Consider the following 25,484-nt stretch of genomic DNA (forward strand, 5'->3'; position numbering starts at 1 on the left):
GTGGTTTTTTTTTTTTTTTTTTTTGCAAGAACCCTCTACACACTTGGCCTGAAATGCTAGAGGGGCTTGGTGTTTTGCTCTTTAATGCTGCGCAGTAAAAATGCCTTAATGAAAGAAGAAAAAAAAAAAGCCCAGAATGGTATAAAAGAATTCCACCACATCCTTTCAGCAACTGTTCCGCATTTAAAAAAACAAAACAAAAAACTGCTCATCTGCTTTGGGAAGCAGAAGGCCAACCGGATAGAAAGTGGGCATGCTGCTTCAGGCCACCCATTTTGCAGAATACAAATCACACATGCGCACGAGGGAAGCAGCCTGCAGAAGCAACCAGTCGTGCAGGCACCGGTGGGAGCTCATCCCCAGCCTCACGGCACAACCTAGAGCAGTGCAGTCAAGAACCCCAGGCAGCGTGCGGCGCTCGGTTATGTGCTACTTCTTCAGCATCCTGAGCCCACTATGCAGAACGGTGCCAAGGAAAAGGTAAAAAAGAAATTGGGGAGAGTTGGTGAGCAGCCAGCAGAACAAAGGAGAGCAGAGAGGCAGCCTTGGTATTTTTCATCCGTATTCTGAGAATTTGGTTAACGCAGCCAGCAGCACAAGCTGCGCTGTGCGTCCTTTAGGCAACCAAGCTCAACGCCTGCATGAAATACCAGCTCACAGTGAGTGAATGCAAGAGCTCTTTTATTAACTGGATGACAAACAGATTTTGAAACAGAGACAGGAAAAAAAAAATCAAAAGTCTTAACATTGTGCTAGCACTTGATGTTTCAGTTGGCTTTATTAGAAAAACTCAAATCATGTAACTGCTACAAAGGGTTGAAAAATAACTCAGCACAAAAGCAGAGGCAAGTGGTGTTACCTAGTGAAATATGCGGGGGGGGGGGGGGAGGGCAGGGGGGGCGGGGGGGGGGGGGCTACATTACTCCAGGGATCGCACTGCACAAAAAGGGTTAGCATGTAAAGTCTAGCTCAAACGTCTATGCAGCCACACAGCCTACCCAAAGGGTTGGGGGTCGAGTTAAGTTGAGGAGCAGCCCTCCGGCGGTCTGAATAAATACGAGTTCATTGTTCAGGCAGGAAGGTGGCCTGCATCCTCTTTTCCTTACACCTGGTAGAAGTCAAAACTCTGGAAATGTTTCTTTTCCGGTTAATGAGAACAGCCCCGAGGTTCTCGTGGCGTGTGCTACTCCCCTCCCAAGTCTGCAGCTGGTGGATTCGGGGAGGGGCAAAAGAGGTCGGGTGTGCTTCTTGGGGAACAGCAGTGGGGGGGCGGCAGGGCAGGAGAGAAGGGGCAGATTTCCTAAAAAAAGCATGGGGGGGTCTCTTAAGTACATTCATGAAAGTTACCATGAGTTCCTCAACACACGGAAAGTTAAAACAAATGCTTAGAGCCCTTTAATCAGGAAAGGCTAACTTATCATAAGCTTTTAAAAACCAGTTCTAGGAAGCTGGTGAATTCTCGAAAGGCGTTAGCACACCTACCAGATAGCTGGGGGCAGAAAAAGAGGGAGCAGTTTTGTGTTTCCCCACCGAGAAGGTTTTTTGTGCAGACACAAATGCTCCTGCTGCCAAGCACAGTCAAGGTGGGGGGTGGGGGTTCTTTTCCTAAACCGGGTCAACTGGTGGTGGGGAGGATGGCCCCCCAGCACCATCTCCTGCTTGGTGCAAACTTCAATTCATTCCCCCACGTCCCAAGGAAAGCCATGGCCCCACCCCAAAATGTGCCCTGCTCCAGGAATTACATCCCCGTCAGCGGCCACCTTCCTGAACACGCCTGTTTCTCGCCCCAGCCCCCACTAGCCAACCTGCCTCTTAAATTCATTACTTCAAAACCAATATAATCCCCAGTTTCCACTACTGTTTTCCCCGTGTCTCACGAAGAGCAGCCCAAGCCCAGCATCCATTTTCCTTGGGGGCTGAAGGGCGCAGATGCCCCGTGTCTCTTTTGTGAAGCACGTGGGATGCCTTACAGGAAAGGGAAAAAAAAAGGACCTACCCTCACAGAGCTGAGCCAGGCAGCAGCTGACCGAAGCGGAGCCGCTCTGCCCCACCTCCACAATGCTCCAACTCACTCACTGACCTCCCTCCGAAGAAGAGGCCAGTTGACTGAAATCACACTGAAAAGATCTTTAAAAGATTGGTGCTCTAATTTAAAATTTTTTATATATATAATTTTTAAGCTTCTCGGAACAAGGATTCCCTCTCCCCCCTCCCCACCCCCAGGTCCACTACTAAAATTTAAGAGACAAACTTCTAAAAAAATATCCCGTGCTTCTTTGAAAGAATCTCTCTTTTTAAAAAGGAAAAAACCACCCCACCTGGTCGCAAGCCCATTCAGAAAGCAGGTGACGGCACACGCAAGGCTTGAAGCTGGACAGCAAAACCGCACATCTCAGAGTTGGGTACCAGCCAGCTGGGCCTCCCACTAGGTAGGAGGCTTTTGCACTGGGACGATGCCCTTGCTCCTAAATATGCCAACAGATGCCACTTTTAGGAAAACAAGAAAGGAGGAACGAAAAACAAAGAGACCTGTACCCAAAGAACTCTGAGATGGGTTTTTTTTCTCTTCCTGCCCTGCTCGCAACAAGAAGAACAGAATGACGTGCATCTTGTTTCTAAGGCCTTCTCTCTCTCTCTCTCCCTCTCTTTCTCTCTCTCAAGTGTGTAGGTTGACGGCGGGAGGGGCGGCAGGGGACTCCGCTGACCACTCAGCTCTTCCGGGGCGAGTGGGCTCCCCAACAGCGAGGTGCCAGTCGGTCCTCCGGTGCTCTCTTCCCATCTCCAGTCAGTCTCCTTGTCTCAGTGAGCTAGCAGTGGGCTCCCTCTCGCTCGCTCTTGCTCTCTCTCTCTCGTGCTCTCTTCCTCCTCCTCTCCGTTGGTTTCTCTCTCTTTTCTACCTCTCTCTCCTGTTGCTCTCACAGAGTTGCTTCAGTTTTAGCAGTGGAAAACAGGTATCCATTTTATTTTATTTTTATTACCCAGAATAAAATGCTGTTGAACTAAGCTCCACACAAGCTTAGCTCGTCTCCTTCAACCTAAAGAGAAGAGGAAGAGCATTCCGTGAGCACTGTGAGGCCGGGGTAGAGGCTTGAGCAGGGCTCGGGGGCTGTTGGGAGAAGCAGACCCGGGAATGCTGGCCTTGCGGGCATTAAGCCCGGCGGACGGACAGAGCTTTTCCCCATCTCCACTTCCAACACCATCCAGTCATGCAAGGTTTTTTCTTACTTTCCTCCCATCCCCAGATTAAGCTCACAAAGCAGAGGCCTTGCTCCTGCCTGCATCCAGCACCTCGGCCTTGAAGGGAACTGGAGGGCTCCATCCACCCTGCGCCCCAAGCTTCTCCAAGCACCCAAGCCAGCAGCTCTTGCGCCTTGTGCTGGTGAGGGCCGCAAGAGAGCAGCTTTTCAAATGAAGGCTGCAGATGCTGTTCTTTACCCCCACCCCCCGAAAGGCATCAAAAACAAGAGATGTGCCTCTAGCCGGACCCTTCTCAGAGCCTCCCCCAGCCCCCTCTTCCGCCTCCGCGGCAGCATCCTGGCTGTTCTCAAAAGGACAGGATGCCCACATCGGCTAGAGGGCCGGCTGGACGGGCACCAATGGGACTCCAACGCCCACGTTCGTGTGGTCCTTTTTAAGGGCAGTTCTCCAACCCTCTTTCATGGGCCAGGCCGCCTGCCAAGCACCCGTGCCCCCCACACCATCTTACGCCCTAATACTGTGACAGCCCCGTCACTCCGTGTTGATATGCGCGCTCTCCCTGGTAAGTCGAATCCTGCGACAGGGCCACGTCGATCTGAGACTTAAACTCATCACCAAGGTAACTATCCTGGAAGGGGAGAGAGAAAAGAATGCTCTCAGCGCTTTTTTTCATCTAAAAGGAGCTGGCTGGCTGGGCCATACTTTTGCATGTAGCATATGGGGCACGGGTGAAAAAAATTAGCACGCAGTTATTCATAATTCATACCCCTTATTAAGCAAAGCCGCTGCAGGCATAAAAACAAGATCCAATTCCAAAAAAACCAATTCCAAAGATTAGAAGAAGCGGCAGTAAAATTAGAAGCAGCAGGCCTGTTGGAACAAGCATCTACAAACACATCACAGCCGGCAGAAAGGAACCTGTCAGGCCTCCACAAAGAAAGGACCCTCCGCTTTGGGGCCTGCCTCTTACACTTGCCCGCAGGCCCTGACCTCCGCCTCAGGGGGCTGCATGGCTCCTCGGGGGCGGGGGTAGCTCTTGGAGCAACCCGTTCACAAACCCTCTGTGGGGGGAGGGACCCATTCCCCCACAGGACGCTGGACTGCAGCCCTTCGCAGCCGAACCAGCAGGTGGCGCGTGACAGGCGGGGGCTGCAGTCCAACAGCATCTGGGGGGCCAAAGACTCCACACTCCCCTCTGGGCCCTCGGAGGGCGACAGGAGCATCTCAAGCCAAATCTGGGGGCTGGAATGTGGGGCACGCGGCACGGCAGCACCCGCAGAGGTATGGCCAAGGCCAGCTGCACCTGCGTGTGTCTGGCGCGTCCTTCAGAGCCCCCCCAGCGGCACCTGCGGAGCACCCTCTCACCTGCGACAGCTCTGGCTGGGACAGGCCCGGCTGGCTCATCTGGGAGGGCTGGCTCATGGAGATATAGCCCTGCGTCAGTGGGCCCTGAGAGAAAGGCTGGGAGACCACGTCTTGGCTGGCCTGGCTGTTGGGCAGATTGGACTGGCTCGCCCCTGGGAGCCCAAAGCGGTTCTTCTGGCGCCCGCCGCGGCCGGTCTTGCTTTTCAGGTTCCCGCGTCCTGCAAGAACATGCGGATGTCTGCATGGAGGAGCTGCTCGCTCAGCCCCGCGGTGGGGCGGGGTGGGGGGAACCAGCCGGGGAAAGTCGGCCCGGGGACCTGGCTCAGGCTCTCCAGCCGAGAATCCAGCTCAAAGGACAAAGCCGAGCGCACTGAGCAGCACCCGCCTTGCGCCACAGCCAACGGCCGCTGCCCTCCAGCAGCGTGCCCCCAGCCCTGGCCACTCTCAGGAGGGCTCCCCCATAGGAGCACCCCTCCCACCTGCCCCCCAAAGCTGGGATGTAAGTGGTGCCCCCCACACTTCCTTCTTCCTGCCCCACACTCAGCTTCCAAGGGGAGGGCATCCTACCGGCAGCCGGCCCGTTGGCTTGCCCGAAATACCCGGGGGGCGGCATGGGGGGCATCACCAGGTTGAACGGGATGGGGATGTTCATGGCGGCCACGTGGCTCGGCCCAGCGCTGATCATGCCGATCTGATCGTGGGTCTGGAAGTACATGTTGGAGGGCCGGCCTGGGGAGAGGGAGAGGAAGAGGGAGGGGGAGCTCAGTGGGGGAGCCGGGTGCGTAGAGGCCTCGTGCTGCTCCCAGGCCTTTCAACCCGCCCCAGACACGGAGACCGGGGAACGGACTGCCTCCCCACTTCTGGCCTTTGCCACAGCACAAGGAAACCCCCTGGCAAAGCTCCACACTCCGCCGTCAGCCTGCACTTTGCATTCAACCGCAGAACAAAGACGGAGCACAGATGAGCGCCCACACGAGGGGTGCAAAACCCCCCAGGCAAGCCGAGCTGCCCGGCCTCCCTCCCCCGGCCAAGGGGAGAGGCTGTGGCTGGGACGGCGCTGTGCCCACGCCAGCCTGTTCCTTCCCGGCCCTTCTGAGGAGGGGAAGCCCCCAGGACCTACCTTGGCTGCTCCGGTCATACACCGACCCGGGGATAATCGCTTCGCGGGCATCGTACATGGCAGTCGTCATGAACCGGGCCCCCTAGGACAGAGGGCACAGTGCAACTTACAAAGGGAGGGGCCCACGGGGGTGGGGGGGCTCCACAAAGCGTCCTTCCAGAGCAGCCTGCACCCAGACGCCCGGCCGTCTCGCTCTTGCGTCGGCCACAAACGCACCAGGCTGCTTGAGGCAAGGCACCCTCAGTCCAGACTCGCCCCCCATGGGGGGATCTCGCGGATCTTGCCACCCTGTGCCCCCGCAAGGATGGCGAAGCGCGAGGGAATGTGCAGTGCCCTGAGCTCGAGGGCTTCTGCAGCCAGGGCCAGGGAGACCCCCGCCCTCCGCACACGCGCGCCCTCCGGTCACGCTCATCCCACGGGGCCCGCTCCACGGTCTGCTGCCAACAGCAACGCAGGGGACACGAGACAAGTCTTCCGTGGCCCCCCCACCCCCTTTAGGTGGCAATTAAGGCGCTTTTCGTCCACTGCACTTCCGGTGGATTCCAGTCCTGTCTGTCGCGCAGCCCGTGTGCCGTTTACGTCTCGGGCCACGGGGGCCCCTTCGGGCTGCGGCCTCTCGGCCACTGCCCTTGCGCTGCTGGAAGCTCGGCTACGGCGCCCTGGGAGGGGCCCCCGAGGCTGCTGAGGTTACGCCGGGCAAGAGGAACGGGCAGCCTCACCGCCACTCCCCGTGGGCGCAGCCCCGCGTCCCAAGGGCTCCCCCCACCCCCTGGAGTGCCCCCCCGGCAGAGGCACTCACGGGGTTGATCGTGTTGACGAGCTTCCGAGGCTTGCTGAACTGCATGAGGCTCTCGCGGAGGTTGTTCAGCGGCCCCTCCACCAGCACCTTCTGCTCCTTGTAGTAGTTCAGGAGGTGATTCCAGAGGGGCTGCTTGGAGAGGGCCTTCGGGTTCCCGACAATGATGACGCCATACCTGGAGAGGCAACGGCCACGTCCTTCAGCCTGGCCCAGGCAGGGGGAGGTCGGCCTCCCCCCCGCCGATGCTGCGCCAGGAGCCTGCCGGAGTGTCCTGTCCTGCATCCGGTGCCCTTTTCCGTATTGATCTGCGCATTCAATTTTGACGTGCCCGGGAGCCTTTTGCAGTCACGCAGGTGATGGCTGGCGAGAGGACCCGTGGCACCAGGTGCAGGGAAGCCTCCCAAGGAGGCCTGCCTGGTGAACTCACCCACCCCCCACCCCCACCCCCACGTGCCTCACTCTTCCAGCAGATCATCTACATGGGTTTCAGTCTGATGGCACTGTTGCTTCTACTATTATCTCTGTCTCTTTCTAACCGGTCACTCATTTAAGTTCTGATTTTTAAGCCAACCACAGAGCAGTGTGCAAATTTTTATACTTAAAGGCACACGGATGGCGAATACCAGCGGCACATAGCTAAATTCCTAATTCAGTATGCTTCCAAACGTCTACGCAAAGCACGCCACCCACGCCGACCACCGGTCGAGTTGCTCGCCGCTTCCATCAAGCAGGAGGCGGCCGGGCTCTCCCTAGATTCCCGGGAATCCAAACTTCGTAGCCGGACAGAAGCAACAGGCTCTCTGGGCCGGCCGGCACTGGAAGGCTGCTTCCGCACCTTGCTCTCGTGAGCGCCACGTTGAGACGGCGGGGGTCGTTCAGAAAGCCGATTCCCTGGTGTTCGTTGGCTCTGACGCAGGACAGGATAATGAAGTCTTTCTCTCGCCCTTGGAAAGCGTCGACACTGGCGATTTCCACTTCCTGAAAAGGAGTGAGGGAAGGGGAAAAGGGAGCAAAGTGTCCAGCAGCGGAAAGTGATGATTCCCTCACACCCCCAGGGATGCCATATCTTCTTTCAGAACAACCAGGAGTGACTTACTCCTTCCGTTTCATTCAGGGACATATTTCTGACCCCTGTAATCAACTGCTTAAAATATTTCCATGGCCTTAAGGATAATCTTGTCTCAGCCTCTCAATGGATGCTTGTGCATGTGTGTGTGTGTGTGGGGGGGAGGTTTTGCAAATTCTACCACTGCAAAAGTGAATGTTCCCTTGGGTGCCAAGGTGTTGCTCTAATCTGTTACGCCACATTGTGAAACCGAGGCACCTCCAAGCTGAGAGTGCGATGCACAGCCCAACCTCTAAAGCAATTGGGCACAGCCAGAGAGGGCTCATTAGCAGTCCAGACGTATGGGAGACGGCAACTCCTAGCATCCACAAACCAGCGGGCTGGAATGGAGGTCGACACTCACAGAGCCCAGTGGCGCTTTTCCATACTACGCTGCCCCCGCACCCCTGCCAATCCATGACCCAGCAGTGGCTGGGTTCCTGTGCCCTCAGGAAGAACGTTCGCGGGGACAGGGGCGGCTGCCCTGTACAAGGGGCTCGACATTGGAAAGCCCGGAAAGCAGCTGGAGAAAGCCAGGCTCGGACCTGGTAGAGCTTGGTGTGCAGGGAGCCGCTGAACTGCATGTACTGCACAAGGTAGGAGCGCTGCCCCTCGTAGGGCGTGATGATGCCGATCTGGTCCGGTTTGGCACCTGCCTTCAGCAGCTTGGTGGTGATCTTCTCTACGTTTGCAGCCTCCGTTCTGGAAGACACACAAGGGCAAGGCAGGGCAGGGCAATCAGCCTCTCTGGACCCTCGTTTGAGCTCCAACAGGCAGGCAATTGCCTTTAAGGTCGGGGGGGGGGGGGAGCATGAGGCCAGACTTCCTTGGATGGTCACCCTCCCATTCCCAGACGGTCTGGTGGTTTTCCTTGCTTTTGCATGATCTTTTGCACCACTCCAAAATGGATTCCAAATGCCTTTCCTACAGGTAATACAAACATTGCAACTGCCCGCCTCCTGGGCCCTCTGAAGTTCACTTGGCCAAAGGAAAAGTACGAGTTTCAGCAGGAGCCCCAACTAGAACAGCCTGCACCTGATATTGCAATGTTTGGGGTTCGGTGTGAAGGGCAAGCTGTGAACAGCTTTTCCTCACTAAAGGCTCATGTGCTCCCTGAACTGTCTGTCCAACCACATCCAAGACCAGGCCTCTCTCGGCGCGGCTGCAGACCTCTGGACTGACACACGGGCTAAAACATTCAGCCTGCTTTGTGTCTTGCAGTCACACCTTCTCAGTTTGCGAGAAGACGGCCGCAGCCCTCCTTTTTAAACTTGGAAGACACTAAAGCAACCCCCATTCTGGCCCAGGGACTCAGCTGGAGCATCGCCTCCTTGCCAAGTGCTTTTTTTTACCTGTTCAAGTAAGAAGTGCCGGAGCTGGCGATTTCTTCTTGCCCCTGGGTCACATAGAAAAACATGGGCTTGTCTGGCTGGGGCCACTGGAAGTCAAACCCCTTCTTCACACGGTCCGCTGCAGAGGACACAGAACTCAGCTGTCAGCACCAGCCTCTCCCATCCTGGCCGCCGCCACACTTGCTGGCCTGCAATGCCACCATCTGGCGAGGCGAGGCTGGGGGCTGCACTCCCAGCACAGCAAGGCAAGAGGGGGCCGGTCTGGGAAAGGCTGTTCTAGGCCTTGTGCAGAATCTAGAGCAAGGGCTTCCCGCCCAGTGGCAACAATCAACGCCCCCAAAAGGCACAGCCTCCCGACGTGAGGGCCACCGCAAGAGAAGCTACCTTGCTTATCTGAAGCTCCCTGCGTCCTGTGCTCCCAGCAGCCCTCTGCCCACCTCCCACACCTGATACCTGCAGTGACGCCGTTCTGCAGAGAGCCTTCGTAGAAGATGTTGGAAGGAAAGGCGCTCAGGGCCGGGTGCATGCGGTACTGCACTTGCAGGCGGATGGGCCGGATTCCGAGCACCACGAGCCGTTCAAAGAGGGACTGGGACAGGCCTGCCTTGGCCGCCTTCTTGCACATCACCACCGGGCCGAGCTGGCAGTGGTCGCCCACGAGGATCAGCTGGGCAAACAAAAGGTGCAGACGCTGGAGGGCAGGCAGCTCCTCATTCTCCCCACTGACCGCTCTTCTGCACCAGCCCCCAACCTCTCGCACCACTGGCTCCTGTGTGCCACATCCTTGCCTCTTGTTTTTAACAGTTTTTTCTCCCCTGGCATTCGTCCTCCACCCGTCCTGCCCTAGCTTCATCAGTTCCTTCATCTTCAGCCCCCACATGCTCAATTTTAAATGCAGACAGTGGTTTGGGGCTGCATCTTGTCTTTTACGCGTGCGAGGCTGTTACTTGCCAACAAACCTAAGTATCAGGGGTGATGAACAACTGGAATTTTTCCTGACAGCTCAAAGAAGAAACATTCCAGCAAAGAAACAGAGCTCACACACCCAAAGTGCTTGGTGTGTCAAGATGTCTGCAAGCAGCAGAACAGCTGAAGAGCTCCTTGGCTCTTTAACCCACTAGCAGCTCCTACCTGCTTTGCCCCAAGGACCACGGGCACCATGCATTCTGGCTCAGTGGCCTGCGTGCTCTCGTCTATCAGAATGGAGCGGAACTGCATTTTCGCGAGCCTTGGATCGCCGGCTCCCACGCACGTGCAGCAAATGACATCAGCGTTCTGTGGGTAGGACAGCGGTGGGCGTTGAACAGTGAGGCCTGGGTGAGGTCTCAGCCACAGAAACCCACACACTGCACGTGAAATCCACACACTGCAGTCCCTTCTGTGAGGTCTCTTGGAACCTCTTGCGGTAAGCAAGAATGCGGCTCTGCCTCCATAGTGCATGAATCTGACCGTGAGCAATTTGTCTGGTCTGACCAGCTGCCAAGGCCAATTCTGCAAGAACTGAAGGCAGATAAGATTAGATTATTTTTTACCATCAGCAGCTCCCGCTCAGCTGTCCGTTTCAGTGCCCGGTAGCGCTTTTCATCTGCAGACGACAGCTCCCCCGTCTCGTCTTTCAGCTGCTGCAGCTTCTGCAGCTCTGGCATACTGAGAAGCAAATACACACACACACACCAGTTACCCCCTGGGCCCCACAGGGTTCCTGTTTCAAGTAGTTATATCCCACTTTTACATTTAACAACGAATGAAGACAACACAATTAAAATGAAGCAGCACGTAAATGTGGATACAAAATGCAAATACCAGAAAATAAAGGAAGCACTTGGTCGGGTAACTAATTCAAGGATCAGGAAAAAGTTGCTTTTACAGAAGTCTGCTTGAAAGTGAGCTGATATGAAAACAAGTTTTCTGCTTGCTAAAGCTTTGCCTGGCCAGAACTGCTGCCAGGCACCTAAGGAAAGGGGGGGCGCTCCACGCTCTGCGCTGTCAGGCTGCGCTGTACCTGTCCATATTCCGGATCTGGTTGTGCAGCGCCAGGAACGAGACAGGAGAGTCGATGGCCTCGCGGCTCTTCGCACAGAGGCGCACCACCTTCAGCCCCGTCTGGTGTATCTTCTCGGTCAGCTGGTCCACAGCTATGTTGCTCGGGGCGCAGACCAGTACAGGCCTTCGAAAAGAGAGGGGAAGATGCAACCAAATACTCAACAGGGGGTGAAGGCAATCAAGCCAAGCAAGCCCAAGAGGTCCGTCTTGCTCCTCACCACAAACACCATTAAAGGTGACAGAGGGAATCTGCACTTGAACAGAATCCATGACCCATGCGTCATGATTAAGTTTCCTGCTGCTTGATAATGGAGGGTATTATTCGTGTGTTTCCTTCCTTGTGTTGGAAGCCCAGAGACAGAGTTTTTGGTTTGCTTTCTGGCTCAGATCTGAATCTTCTTTGCCCTTCTTATGACTCCGGGCTCAACGAATAAAGCTACAGCTGTGGGGCTGTTTCACCTGTGCCAGACGGCAGGTGCTGGCTGCACACGTAAGAAAAGGGCTATATAAGTGGAGGCTCCACTTCCCCAGAAGTCGTCCCTCACTCTCTGGAAGCACTGCTGGCTCTTCCCGAGGAAGATTCAGCCCTTTCCACATGGGCTCTTACCCATTTCCTTGCCTGGCCAAATGGTACACAATGGTGGCCGACGTCACGGTCTTGCCTGTCCCAGGGGGACCCTGGATGAGGCTCAAGGGACGCTGCAGGACAGTCTTCACGGCATACACCTGAGAGGGGGAAGATCGGGGATTTGCAAAGGCAGAGCAGGAGCTGCAAAACGGGCACGGAAGGCGCGCTGCATTGCCACCCCAGCCTCAGCCATGGGACTAGCGGAGGTCACCTGAGAATGGTTGAGGTCAGGAAGTCCTTGTGCCGTAAAGCGCTTTGGCAGCTGGCATTTGATAACCACATCCTCCACCTCATGACCCAGAAGCTTGTGATAGATGTAGCCGGACACAGAGGTTTCGTCCACAGCAAAGGTTTTGAGGGCACTCTGCATTCTAAAGAGAAGAAACACAAAAGGAGCCTCGCCTTGTGCCCCCGCAACGTTTGGTGAGGCTCTTCGCAAGCTGGAGAGGCCTCCTCACCAAGGGTTCACCCACCTGTCGAAGGACGTGGACTTCCACACGAAGTCCACTTGAAAATTATGGGTCACTTCCACAGGGGCACCGACGCTGCTCCTCAGCTCGATCGCGATTTCGTCACCATAATCTTCAAAACCGTGTTAAGTAGCAATTGCTCTGAACGGCCACAAGTTTCTTTAAGAGGCTGCCTGGACGCCCTGCCTCCAGACCCCTTCCTGCCAAGCTGCTCTCTCATGTGGATGCCACCGGAAGGCCTGCAGCAGCTTCCGCTGCTGGACTGGAGGTGGCCTAGCCCTGTTAACGGCCCAAAGGGAGGTCCGCCTCTAAACCGCATCTCAGCTACTTAAACCTCCTCAGAGGAAGAATGAGGATAAAGTACCCATAAATCAAAGCCTTTTCCTCCTTTTGGATGGCTGAATCGTTAATGATGTTCTAAAATGGCACAAGGAAAGGGGCCCTGCAGCTCCCACGCTTCTGCTTCAAATGCCTCAGGCTGCCCCTGAGGACTCTTTTGGCTACTCAGTCCACTGTACAGCTGCAGGGTCAGTCCAAGCCCCCCCTCTCCCCCCCCCCCCCCCAAAGTCAAAAGGATACTATCAGGAACTTTAATAACATGGCCGATGCCTTTCCAGAGTGGGGCCAAGTCCCCCTTGTAGCGCAGGCAGATCTCATCGCCCTGCATCAGGCGCATATCTGAGGAGACAGCGAGACGCCCGAGGCACTCCTGAGGCTGGCGAGAAGTGCCCCATTTACGAGCAGCAGCGCTGCACGGTCCGAGTCGCCCCACAGCTCACACCGTTTTAAAGGCGGCCCAAACCAATCCGTTTGGCTTGTTGGCCATGCTGATTTTATGTTCTGACCTGAATCAGTCTTTGGCAAGGTGAAGTAGGCGATTCTTTTCTTGTTCAAGCCCAGGTCCCACCTCACGGTGATGTTGTCTTGGGTCTAAACACAGAAGGAGAGACCCTAACTTGACACTGTGGCAAAGTGAGGCCAACAGCAAACCTGGAGCTCTTCCTCTGGCTCCCGTCCAGGCACTTCACGGCCAGCTCACGGCTTGAACAATCCCAGGGAGGGCAGTTGCTTCTCCCTGGTGACCCTCCAGAGCGAAGTCTGATTAGGGTTTGCTGGACAACCTACTCAGGAATGCCAAGCATCGCAGGGGAGGCCAGGCAGCATCCAAGAAAAGAGGGCCCATCAGCCTGGGATTCTGCTGCTCTCGGGCCACGCGTTGCTCCCAAGGAGGCAGAAGCTGACCCCCTCTGGAGGAGTGGCCCGCTCACCCGCTTCCTCTCGTGCAGCCCCCAGTAATCCTAACCTCAGTGGCCTCAATTACCCTGTGGTGGCAGCTGCTGAAGGCTGGAGCCCGCCTGTGGGAGAAGCCACGTCCTCCGAGCCCTGAAGGCGGGCAAGTCTGGCACGGTGGCCAGCGAGACTCTTCACTGCGAGGAGCCCGGGACGGCCACCCCTTTTCTCCACGCCAAGAGCAGGCCTCCCCTGAAGGGGATGCTGAGCACGCCCTTCCTGCTGCCACCGGGCCCACACGCTCTCCTCCGATCCTGCCCATACCTGGGACTCCTTCAGCTTCTTGTCATAGTCGGCTTCGAGTTTGACCAGAGGCCCAAAGATGTTCTGGTACTGATACGCGTCCTCGTATCTGAGGAGGACGTGCTGCGGCTCCTCATCCACACCGGGCTTCTCCAAGTCCTCGAGGGTGGCAGAGGGGTTCTCCTGCGGACGAGAGACGCAGCAGTCACACACTGCAACCCACCCAGTTCCAGTCACTTTCACAGGCGGCTGCCCTTCAGGTAAGGAAGAGCACCAGCGGCAGGCGCAAGTCCACCCACGTGTGGACCGAACACAACTAAATACAGACATGCGGGGCAGGTGAACTGGCAGCCTGTGGATCCAGAAGGTCTGTCTATTCAGACCACAGCGTGCCTTACAGTGGTGCTTCAGACGGAAGCTGTCCCCGCCCTCCTGCAACTGTGTTTCCACGGCTGAACTGTGTAAAGAAGGGCCCCCAGACAGTCCGAGTGCTGCGCCAAGGCAAGCACCGGGGCCCTGCAGGGTTTGCTGCATGGCCAGGCAGTGGCACACACCTTCCAGAGTTCCTCCAGCTTGTTGATCTGCTGCGCCGTGATCTGCCGCGCTCGCAGCTGCTCCTGCTCAGACGGGATTTTGACCAGCCAGGAGAGGAAGCAGCGGTCCTGGATCAGAGGCTGCCACTGCGAGCTGTCCCAGTTGATATCCTTCAAGCTGCTCTGACTAGCACACGGCTGCCTGCACAACCAGGATATCAGAGAAAACGTTCTGTCACAAGGAGGAAGGCGTCGCCGGGCGCATTTATAAGGCGCGGCTGCGATCGACTGAGACTGCAGAGGTGGGGGGCTGCCCCACTTAGGCCCTGCAGCTCCGGAGAAGGAGCTTCTCTTACCTGCACAGCAAGACGACCACCGAGTCCGCCTTGGCTGGGATGAAGCCGAGCAGGAACACGTTCCGGCAGCCGCAGTTGTAGCACTCCAGGACCGTCTCGCCGAGAGGGCCGTCCTTGTGCAGGGTCACTTCTTTGCACTTTGCTCGCACAAGATGGTTCACGATATGGCTGCCAACAGAGAGAAAAGCAGGCTCACGTGACCTGCAAAACCTCAAGGAGGCATCGAAACCAAAAAGGCGGCAAGGAGAGAAGTGTTCTCGGTGGCGCGGAATGGGGGGAAATGAGGACAGGCCAGTGTGTTTTGGAACAAGCTCGTTCCTGAGAAGAAGCTACACCAACAATGACACTTCTCTTGCAGCCGGCAACGGTGCACGGTTTGGGACCACATAACCGGCAGGACTTCCGACTGCCTGTCCAGTCACCTGGGGTCCCCCGAGGGCCACATCTGCTAGCAAACACCTGGCTTGTTTGAAGAAGGGGGGCCTTTTCAGTAGCAGCTCCACATTCATGAAATTGCACTCCAAAGTGACTTGCGTAACAGGCCACAACGCAGACATTAAAGGCCAGTTTGCTGCACCCTGCTTTTCTTGATATGAAAAGCTACTGTTTGTTCTGGTGCCAATTGTTTCATCCACATTAATAGTAAGCGATCCTGTTTTATGAAGCACTGGTGTTTTACATGCATATAATAGAGGGGGTCATTAGGAGCAGGCCGCAAAAAAGGACTGGTTGTGTTGACTATTATTGTGTTAAGCAACTTTGTTTGCATTACTCTGCTGTTAATATTGTACTTGCTATGACTATATTATAGTATTCATATTGCTTTTGAATTTTTTGATTATATCACTGTATTTACTTTGCATCTTGTCTTGTTGTAAGCCACCCAGAGAGCCCTGTGTACTAAGGGTAGTGCACAAACGTAATAATCAAATCAAATACCTCTTATAGATAAAGTAACTGCAGTTGAAAGTTGCTTCACACAAAGCCCTGGCTGAGGAAAACGCATTCAAGGCTGAATCCATACAGGACATGGAAAGGGGCGTAACTCTGTGACTGAGCCGACACAGAAGGCCGCTTCTTTGCCCTCTCGTTGGGAGGAGGTAAGATAGGAAAGGTGTTTGCGCAAGGTGGTGGGCAGCCGCTGCCAGTCAGAGCAGGCGGAACTGGGCTGGAGAGAGGAGGGCCCTGCAGTCGGGGCAGGTTGTCTTCCTAGGCCCACGAGCTTAAGGGAGCCGAACCAGCAAAGCAACCACGGCCGCTTCTGTGGCTGCAGCATTACCTGCCAGATGTATTCCCACGCCCATTGCAGAACCACTTCTTGCTGGTGTTGCAGTAAACCACACAAGCGGGGTCATGAATGCCGCAGTAGCTGAGGGGAACGCAGAGAGAAGGCACGTCAGTTCTGCTTCGAGACAGAGGCAGGGCGCTTCCCCCCGGCCCTTTCCAGCCGAAGCGGATCCACCATGAAAGATGGGGGTGGCTGCTGTGCATCCTTGGTTCCCCTGCACTGCCAGGAATGGGCACAAGCAGTGGAGTCCCCGTTCTCCTTTGGGCCACCGCAATGCGAGCGGCGCTTTGACCACAGGAAGCGTACGCTGCCCGAGCGCCAGATCCTGCCATGCTGCAAGATAAAACGCTGCAGTGCGCGGACACGGTCACAACCAGGATGCTTTGCCAGAGGCCGCCAGATGCTCAGCCGTGCTATGTGGTGGGGAGCCCAAGAGCACGGTGGAATGTGGCCAGACCGAACAAATGGCAGCAGGCTGCCACGTACACGAGAACGAAACACGCCTGCTTCTTTACTGGGGGAGCCTCCGGGAACCTTAGCAACACGCCCCCCCCCAAAAAAAACTTCTTGCCATCTAGAAGACCTCCAAGGATACCTGGCACCCACAACCCATTGTGTCACTTCATCACCTGAAGACAATTGTTCACATGCCACTGGTGTGGGCCTCTCCCTGGCACACAGCCAGAATAGGGGGCCTCTTCCCTGCATTTAGGGAGGGGAGTGTGGGTGGGAGGCTGAAGCCCTGGGAGTGGGAGCCAGCAACTCATCCTGATCAGCCTGTCGCTCCCAAGCCCTCTGGCCTGGCACCTCAGACCAGAACATCATGAACTCAACTTGAATCGCCCTTGAAGTTAAGCTCAGCTGCATCCAAGTCCTAAAAGCTCCCATCAGTAGACAGGGATCACACCTGCAAGCCCAGCCCCCTTGTCCAAGCTCCAGGTAAAGAGATGGGTGGGAACTGGAAGTGGCAGTCGGTGAAGACGGAAATGGCTCTTGGGCCAAGGGAAGGGACTCTGCTTGTGGCTTCCAGGATATGTGCAGCTCTCACCTGCATAGGCCGCACCAGCTTACCTGCAGGCATGCACAGGAAGGTCCTTAGTGTAGTAGGTATCTTCCTCGTCTTCCTCAAAATTGAGCTCTGCAAGGAGCTGGCTGGCCTTGGGCACATTATCATCCACAGCCCCATTCTGGAGGATGCCATCAGGCCCATTCACCTGCAGCAAAACAGGTCTCCTGTCACGCAGCTGTGATTCACAGAAGCAGGGGTGCAAGGGAAGTGGCTCACAGGTAATGGGCAGGTACCAACTCAGGTGGTTGTGCCTTTTGTCATTAAGCGACAGCAGCCAGCTGGAAAGGATGAGGGGCCACGCCAGAGCCAGCCTGCTTGGCCCTGTGGGGGTACAAGTCTCAGTCTTTTCAGAGATGTATCAGGATGGGCAGCCTTGATAAAAGTCCCAAAAGTATTCTGGTAGACAGCCCACCTGGAAATAATTCTTATACATCACAGGCAGCTAGTCATTTAATGAGTGCATACATACGTGTGCACGCACACACGCACACGGCTGAACTTGTTGCTGAAACACCTTGTCCTTTCAGAGCCACAGGTCACAGATCACGCAAGGCAGCCCCACTTGTCAAAATCACTGGCACTTCGAACAACTTTCTGAGGCTCACTTTATCAGAACAAGCTTCCCAATGTTCCTCCCCTTCCTCCTAATGTTCTTGAACTATCCAGAGCACAAGGCTATCTAGAAAACCCCAAGTCCCAAGAAGCTCAAGAGGCAGCAATAGCACAAGAGCGTCTGAGACAAGCCCACGCCTTCCGTAACACTGGCACGTTCACTAAACGAGCAAAGCAACCACTGCAGCTGCTCAGTCTGCATGCTTGCCTGGCAAGTCACTTTTAAGAGAGCCTAAGCCAGGGCAATGCCGACCGCAAGCAAGTGGCTCTTTCATGCACAGCACCCCCTGGTAGGAAGGGCAGCGAGAACCCTCCCTAAAGGAGGTAAAAAGGACATCTACTCGGAACGGGGCCTTCTCTGCTGTGGCGCCCAGATTATGGAATACGCTCACCAGGGAGGTTTGCCTGGCACCAAGCCTATATTCTTTTCGGGGCCAGGTTAAAACCTTTTTATTTAATCGTTATTTTAAAAATTAGGATTTTTAGTGATTCGCAGTTGCTTTTGTTCTGTTTCGATTTGATTTATTTGTATTGGTTTTTGGCAATTTTATTGCATTGTTTTAATGACTGGTTTTATGGTTATTGGCTTTAATCTTGTAAGCCATCCTGAGATGTGACAGTGAAGGACAGAATATAAATGTTTTAAATGAATGAACGAATGAATGAATGAGAGCTTTGGAGGCAGCTTCACTTTGGACTGCACCTCAGGGGCTTGAGCAAATGAATACTGCACTTCCGCAGCACTCAAGGGAGGACCTGGCCTGCCAAAGCCTCTCCTGTGCCGTATGTTGCAAGAGGGGGGTGTCAAGAGGGTTTTTTGTGGGAGTTATTGTTAAATCACTGCAAAACAGATCTAAACAATTTCTTTAAAAGGGGGAGGTCTTGTGGCGCTCTGAAGGCTGGAAAATATATGATGGCATAAGCTACCAGTAATGCCAAGGCCTGTACAGCATCATCACCACAAAGCTGAACCAAAAGTGGTATCATCTGATGGTGCTACAACAATCTTGATCCACCAAATTCAATCACTTCATATATACCCAAAGTTACTTCAACACAGGCATCTCTGTATCTATAACACAGAACAATACTTCATGCATCTTGTGAACAGTATGAAAATTTACACTGTAACATGTTGAAGTCTTTAAAGTGCCACAACTTTTCTTTTCTTTCTTTTTTCTTTTGCGGCTGCAGAAAACTGATAGGGCCAACTCCAGACTGAGATAAAATGCTAAACTGCTTTATATAAATCAATATATGAAATGTGTGCAACAGAATGCCTACTGACAGCTTAGCAATTAAGTCCACTGCGCCGCAATTAGAGCTTTTATAATCCGTGGGGATAATCCAGGCATCCCACATGCCTTTTCAACAGCAGACATATTTCTGTCTGCTCAGAGACAAGTTCCTGCTTAGCTTAGTTATGCCGGCACACAGGCAATGAAACTCAGTAAGATACCTTACTGGAGATAGAAATCCTGCACGAGGATTAAGGAGCTGCATGGAATTCTCCTCTTTTGCGTGTGAACACTCACAGGCTTGAGCTGAAGCAGGTCTCCAGGACGACCAGAGATGAGAGTGTTACAAGGCAACCCAGGAGTTCTCCCTGAGACAGTACTGTTCTGTCCGTTACAACCGCGTGTGGTTTGAACAATCCACGATCTGCCACGTGAGATAGCAGAGAGCACCCACGGCCTCCTGCATGCCCACCACATCCGCTGTTACTAACCACCCACACAACTTGGGCATAGGGTGCTGAGCAGGTCATCCAGACGAGGACTGATGACTTGCTTAGGGGCTCCACAACCCTGCAGTTAACCCAGTTTCTTACTGGGACAACTCCTTGGTTTCTCAGCTCCTAAACAACCCACCTATGAAGGTTTTTGTGTTGCTTTGTAAAACCAGAAATGGCTGGTGTCCTGAAGGCAGGACTCCCCCCCACCTCGCTAATCCCCAACAGCCCATAATTTAAAGCAAGGTTGTCACTACATGTGAACTAGCTTACAAATGCTTGCCCTTGGATTCTATGATCAATAATGCTTTCCTAGTCCCCGAGTTCAGTAGAAAACCTGTGCATATTGAGTAATGCACAATATAATGCATTACTCATTGAGCTGGATCACATACAGCCGCTGCCAATAGTGGATTAGTTAACCCTCCTTTGGCCACAGTACATTAGCTGCCTCTGATCATTAGCCACTTCTGAGGTTTAATATGCAACTGCTGATCAGCCCCATTATATGCTGTTCTGTGATAGGTGAACCTTGCCACTTTGAGCTGTTCATGGGTTAAGCAGCCCAAAATTAACCTGAGAAGTAATTAGGCTATGATTTGCTGCCATTCTATATAAGCTAGCTCATTAAGTCATTTATAATGCTTAACCTCAAGTAAGATTCCTTCCCCAGATTTTTCTTCAATAGAAAGCTGCTTTTAACCCAAAAGCTTGTTCTGAGAGAACATAAATTGAGTTTTTAGTGTGCCCGTATGCACTAAATTCAAGTTTCTTTTTATATCAGGTTAAAAGGTACACTTATAACTCATAACTGAATTGTTTGAAAATAATAAATCCATTTTGTGAGCCCACAATTGATTTCTACCTATTCGTGAACCTTCACTCCCGTCTTTGCCTGGAAGAAAGCAGGACCTTGCCACGGTTTGAATTACAGAGGAGCCCAAACCCCCCACCCCCAGCAGCCCCTGCTTTTGGAGCACTGTAAGGGAGGAGGAACACCAGTTCGGTATGTGGGAGCTGGGAGCTGGGATGGAGCTTGCAGATTTCATTCCCTACCATCTTCCCCATGCCTTTGAGCAACAGAGCTTGGACCTGATGCAAGGAAACCTTTGGGTGCTCGATTTGGATCTCCCTTCAACACCTAGGACTTGATTCCCACCCTATATGGAGGAAAAGTGAGTATGTATTGGGAGGAAGAGGACTAAGACACACCAATGTATAAGGCACAGCCTCTCCTGAATCCAACAACGACTGAAGCACTCAATACCAAGGTGCAACTCTCCATTTGCCGATGACACCTTGCTCAAAGGTTTGCTGAAAAGGTTGGGGTAAAACCAAGTGCATCTCACGGACTTCCTTATCCCTGCACAAAACCAGATCTGCCATCATCTCAGCATCTCTTTTTGAACGGACAAGTCCAGGGTTTTGAACAGACAACACACCAGGGTTTGCTCGACAAGCCTTCTTTGCCTGAAGAAAATTGTACGGCTGGGCTGCCCACTCCCATCCCCTTTCAGGCAATACCTGCATATATACCTATGAGAAATAGCAGCGTTGGCATTCAGGTCAACTCTTTCAGAAGACACAACCCACTTCTGCTCAGCTGCAGACCCTGGGCTTCAGATCTAACATCTGGGTGGAGGGGGACGAAAGGGCTTGTTTGTGAAGGCTGGGAGCTTGCTAGAGTGTTTTGTGCAACAGTAAGCACTGAACACAGCAGATCCTGCTACTACTGTTACTCACTCCATTTCTGTACTAGCTGAAGCTTTCAGGGTGGTTTGCTACTGTCCTTTTGGCTCTCAGCAAGGGAGGAGGAAAGCCCACCCATGCATCCATAAGCCAGACCCTGCCCACATGGCAATGTTTCAGAAACACTCACACAGCAAAGGCTTTTCAGACTGCAACCAAACTGCGCATTCTTCACCAGGGCTTTGCCTTCTTTTCTGAAGCAAGAGAAAAAGGCTATTTGCTAGACTGGAAACCCACTGCCTGTTCCTGTAAAAGCAGCTCAAATGATACAAGTGCAGTTCAAGAGAACCCCCGACTGTCCAGGTCACTATCAACCAAGGATGCAAAACCCTTTTATGCCCACATCCAGCTGTCATTTTGCAGACAAGGTGTTCCAAAACAGGGATAGCTAACTTACTCGGGGCCACGCATAAGAAGGCCTACAAAGTTTGCTTGTGCTTAGTAGTCACTGAGGTTCTTACCCTTTCTGCTCCATGGATACAAAGCAAGTGCCCCCCCGGGGGGGTTGTTTTCAAAACAGGGGTACCACCGCAGTCAGTGCATGCACATTTCAACCCTTCCCCTCCAATTCATAACACGAATGTTACACCTTTGCAGAAGACACACCAGCACAGCCTAGAAATAGGCTGTGAGAAGGCTGGCTCAGGTCATGAGACGTACTCTTTCAATTTCACCCTGCTGCAGTATACTGGTCTGTCTCTGTTGGCCAAGCAGATTCAAGAACCAATGTGGCACAGCAGTTAGAGTGCTGGACTGGGAAACTTGAGTTCTGGTCAGCATTTGGCTGTGAAGGTCACTCATGACGCTCGGCCTAACCACCTCACAGGGTTGCTGCATAAGGTTAAAATTGAAGTTTACATAAATCACCTTGAGTTCCTTGCAACAAAGATATTCGCAAAATTAAGTTTCTGGGTGCTAATAATACATGGTCCTATTCCTTAGTTCATAGCACAGTATTTCCACAAATGGGACACCAGAGTTTCAAATGTACATCTGAGTAAGACGCAAAAGAACAGAACTGCCACGAATTGCACACACTTGATGATGCCCTTTTTAAAGGAGATGTATCAGAATAAAGTGAACATTTATGGCTTTTAGCCTGTGTATTAAAACTGCATCATGTTTCACTCTCGTGTTATGCTCAAACGGAGTGGCTGATGATAGTGGAAACCAACTACTGGAAAAAATAAGGGGTGGATGGGTGGAAGCACAAAGTACTTCCTGAATCTTCGTGGCCAAGAGAGAGAGAACTACAATAAGCAAGAACATGCTTCTGGCTTGCTTTGTTTCTGTGGTATATTTTCACTGTGCCCAGTGAATAAGGTACAAGATTAACCCAAAGTCTGCAGTGTGCCAAGAATCAATTCTTAAAAGGGAGTTGCACTGTGAACCCATGAAAACTCACATGCACAATGAACCATGTTTCCTAAAGAAAAAACAGGTTTCGGGCACGGCCTGTTGTCACTTGTCCAGCGCAAGGTGATTAAACTTCCCAAAGGACTCCCATGGGGAACAGCCTGGCCTGAAACACAGAACTCCACTGTCTGGCAAAGCAAATCCAGAGAGCTGGATGGAAATCTACCCTTAACAGCCTGGGCCAGGCAAGTTCATTACGGGGCACACCCCTTGCCCCCCAGTTCGTATCACACCTAGGTCCTCAGAGAGTGCTCTGCATACACGATATGGTAGGAATGCTTGGAGGGATGAGCTGAATCCACAAGCAGGTGCTTTTATGCACTATGACGCATTATAGTACCCCCACCCCATTTCTTGGCCTCCTGACTGCAAGGGTGCTTCAGTCACAAAGGCTCGTGCACTGTCCTGTTCTATCCATGGATAGTTGCCTGTTTTACACACTGCTTTCAAGTATTATTCACAATTATATTCTACTCTTGCAAAAAGTCATGTGCCTTCAAATGACCAGACAGGGAAACCTCTGGAGACTGGGACAGACTTGGAGCTCTGTTTCAGAGCACACAAAATCACAATCAGTGCAAGTCTATGCATGTGCAGGCAGCTAGGCACAATGAGGACTAGTGACAACAGGGGGCTTATGTTTTAAGAGGCTGCTACATTTCTTCAATATAGTTAGCTCACACTTCTACACACAGAAGTCAATATTTAATTAGTTTCACCTCCAAACTCACAAAATGTGCATTTTTAATATTTATTTAACTGATCCTGACCTTATTTAATGCTCTTGCATTACTGATTACATTTGGTATTAAAATTTTTAAGGCTTTAATTTTTTAATTCTTTATTTAAAATGTATTTATGATTTTGTAAGCTGCCTAGGATTTTTAATTTATATTTCCATTTATATGCTGCCACATAAACAGGTTACACACCACCCCAATGCAGTTAGCTATGACCAGTTTCCAGTCAACACACCATCCCACTTTACACATGTAAAGTGCCAAGACATACTTACAGATGTATCTCAGCTGGGTACTCCAGACGGCCTCAACCTAGTTTCCTCCATGTGCACCTAACTGCAACTTCCACTATTTCCATCTAGCATGGTCATAGCATACGCATGTTGTGTGTATATAGACTACTCTATCCATCAGGGCAAACGCGAAAACTTATATCATGAAAAATGTGTCAGGACTAAAACAGACCAATACAACAATCCATCTGGAAATAGCCTCTAACCACAAATAGCTCTACGCAGACAGACGGGAGTGATGCACATGGTATTCTGAGATAAGTGGCTCAATGTTTTGAAATCATTGTTAGTTCATCTACCTTTAAAATGTAGGAACACGTGTATCTCCAATAAGCTTCTCTCACGTGCAAAATACATACAGAGAAATACACTGTAGAAAAATATGCACTTTTCTCCGAAATCCCCTTGACTTCCTGACCAGGAAAAGTGAGGTGCAGGGACATGACTGCACATTAGGTGTGTGCACACATACCAAGTATACATCAGATAGTCTACATGTACCAATAGCCCTCCTTTGTTCCTTGAAGGCCGCTCCTCTTCACCATCTTATCCTCACAACAATCCTGGGAGGTGGGTGAGGCCGAGAGGCCAGTGCCAGGCCCACAGTCGCTCGGTGCGGTTTGCGGCCAAGTGGGGACCAGGACCCAGGCTTCTCCCGGATCGCAGCCCCCATCTATTCACGCACATTATATAACACGCGTATGCGTGCGTGCCCATTACATACAGGTCTGTGCATTACGCACAGGGACACGTGTGCGTCCATCGCAAGGATGCACAGCGGCGCACGCGAGCCCTTCAGGCGCGCACACGTGCGGGCACCCGCTGCAGAGCCGCAAACTATCGCGCAGGAGACGCGAGGCGCGCTCTCCACACGTGCGCACCTAGTCCGGATACCCCGTTTCCGCGCGGCTCCCACGGGCAGGCCGGCCGGACCCCCGCCGCCCCCGCGCCGGGCCGCCCAGGCTTCGCCCGGCTCCCCTCCGCCCCTCCCTCCCTCCGCCCGCGCCGCGCTGCGCCGCGCAGGCCTCACCTGGGCGTCGAGCGGCCCCGGCGCGACGACGGAGGGCGGCCCGCCCGGCCCCACTCCTCCGCCGCCTCCGCCCGGGGCGCCCGGCACGCCGGCGCCGCCCCCGGAGCCCCCTCCGGGCGGCGTCTGGGTCTGGCTGGGCAAGGTGAAGTCGGTGAACTCGAACTCGGAGCCCTGCGTGTCGGCGCCCAGCAGCTCGGCCTCCTCCGTGTCGAGGAACGTCAGCGTCTGCGAGCTGGGCCCGTACGCCTCCACGCTCATGATGCCGGTGGCGGCGGGGCGGCGGCGGCGGCCGCTCTCCTCGCGGGTCTTCGCGGCTTCTCTCCCTCCGCCCCTCGCGGCGGCGGCGGCGGCGGCGGCGGCGGCTGGCGGCGGCGGGCGAACGGCTGTCCTCGGAGCGCGGCGGGCCTTCTGCGCCTGCGCGGAACGTAGGCCGCAACCGTCAACCGGGCCGGACGCCGGAGCGAGCCAGCCAATGAGCGCGCGGCCCAACGTACGCCGAGCGGCGCGAGCCTCGCCGAGCCGGGGAGGCAGGAAGCGCGGAGAGCGCGCGCGAGCGAGCGAGCGAGCGAGCGAGGGGAGGCGCGCGCGCGCTTGGGGGAGAAGAATAGTTTCTACTGCGCATGCGTGTGCGTGCGCGCGTGCCGCCTCAACGGCCACGGAGCCGCGACTCTCTCGCCCCGCCTCCTTCCCTTGCCTCACTGTGCGTGCCTGAACCGTTCCTCGTAAGCCCTGCCTCCTACACAACGAGACGGACAATCCGGCTATCCAATCAGACCTCCGCCTTACAGGATGTGAGGAGAAGAGAGGCGCGCCTGATTAGCTCCGCCCCCGACAGAGAGACAGAACGACTGTCCATTCGGATTCCCTTCCTGAGAAGAGAAACGGTCCCGCCCATAGGGTTATCTAGTCAGAATGTCAACCGGAGGGGAGGGACGAGCGTCTTACAAATTGGCAGGAAAATAGTCCAATCAGGTTCTTCTCTGGAGAGGCACAGCAGGCTGAGAGGTCCTCCTTATAGCACCACCCCTTAAGCACATAAAAAGACTAGCCAAT

The 25,484-nt window shown here is 53.8% G+C and overlaps 1 protein-coding gene across 2 annotated transcripts; it reads right to left on the bottom strand.

The window, feature by feature from the left end:
* Positions 1-664: 664 nt before the first annotated feature.
* UPF1 (UPF1 RNA helicase and ATPase) lies at positions 665-24,734 on the bottom strand. Of its 2 annotated transcripts, none has more exons than XM_044456015.1 (24): positions 24,432-24,734; positions 16,862-17,004; positions 15,782-15,871; positions 14,503-14,670; positions 14,168-14,357; positions 13,635-13,796; positions 12,926-13,010; positions 12,660-12,758; positions 12,084-12,192; positions 11,822-11,981; positions 11,590-11,708; positions 10,942-11,106; positions 10,472-10,586; positions 10,071-10,214; positions 9,393-9,606; positions 8,940-9,057; positions 8,133-8,289; positions 7,318-7,460; positions 6,483-6,657; positions 5,684-5,765; positions 5,131-5,292; positions 4,564-4,781; positions 3,707-3,826; positions 665-3,035 (listed from the first exon to the last, which is right to left on the bottom strand). In XM_044456015.1, exons 1-23 carry the CDS (start codon positions 24,687-24,689, stop codon positions 3,710-3,712), a joined length of 3,393 nt encoding a protein of 1,130 aa, XP_044311950.1. In that variant the 5' UTR covers positions 24,690-24,734; the 3' UTR covers positions 665-3,035; positions 3,707-3,709. The 2 variants fall into 2 exon arrangements, with proteins under 2 accessions (XP_044311950.1, XP_044311951.1); XM_044456016.1 differs by having other exon boundaries at positions 14,168-14,348; positions 24,432-24,733.
* Between the last annotated feature and the right edge of the window lie 750 nt (positions 24,735-25,484).

Source organism: Varanus komodoensis, unplaced genomic scaffold, assembly GCF_004798865.1.
Source record: "Varanus komodoensis strain SLA01 unplaced genomic scaffold, ASM479886v1 scaffold80, whole genome shotgun sequence".
NCBI lineage: Eukaryota > Metazoa > Chordata > Lepidosauria > Squamata > Varanidae > Varanus > Varanus komodoensis.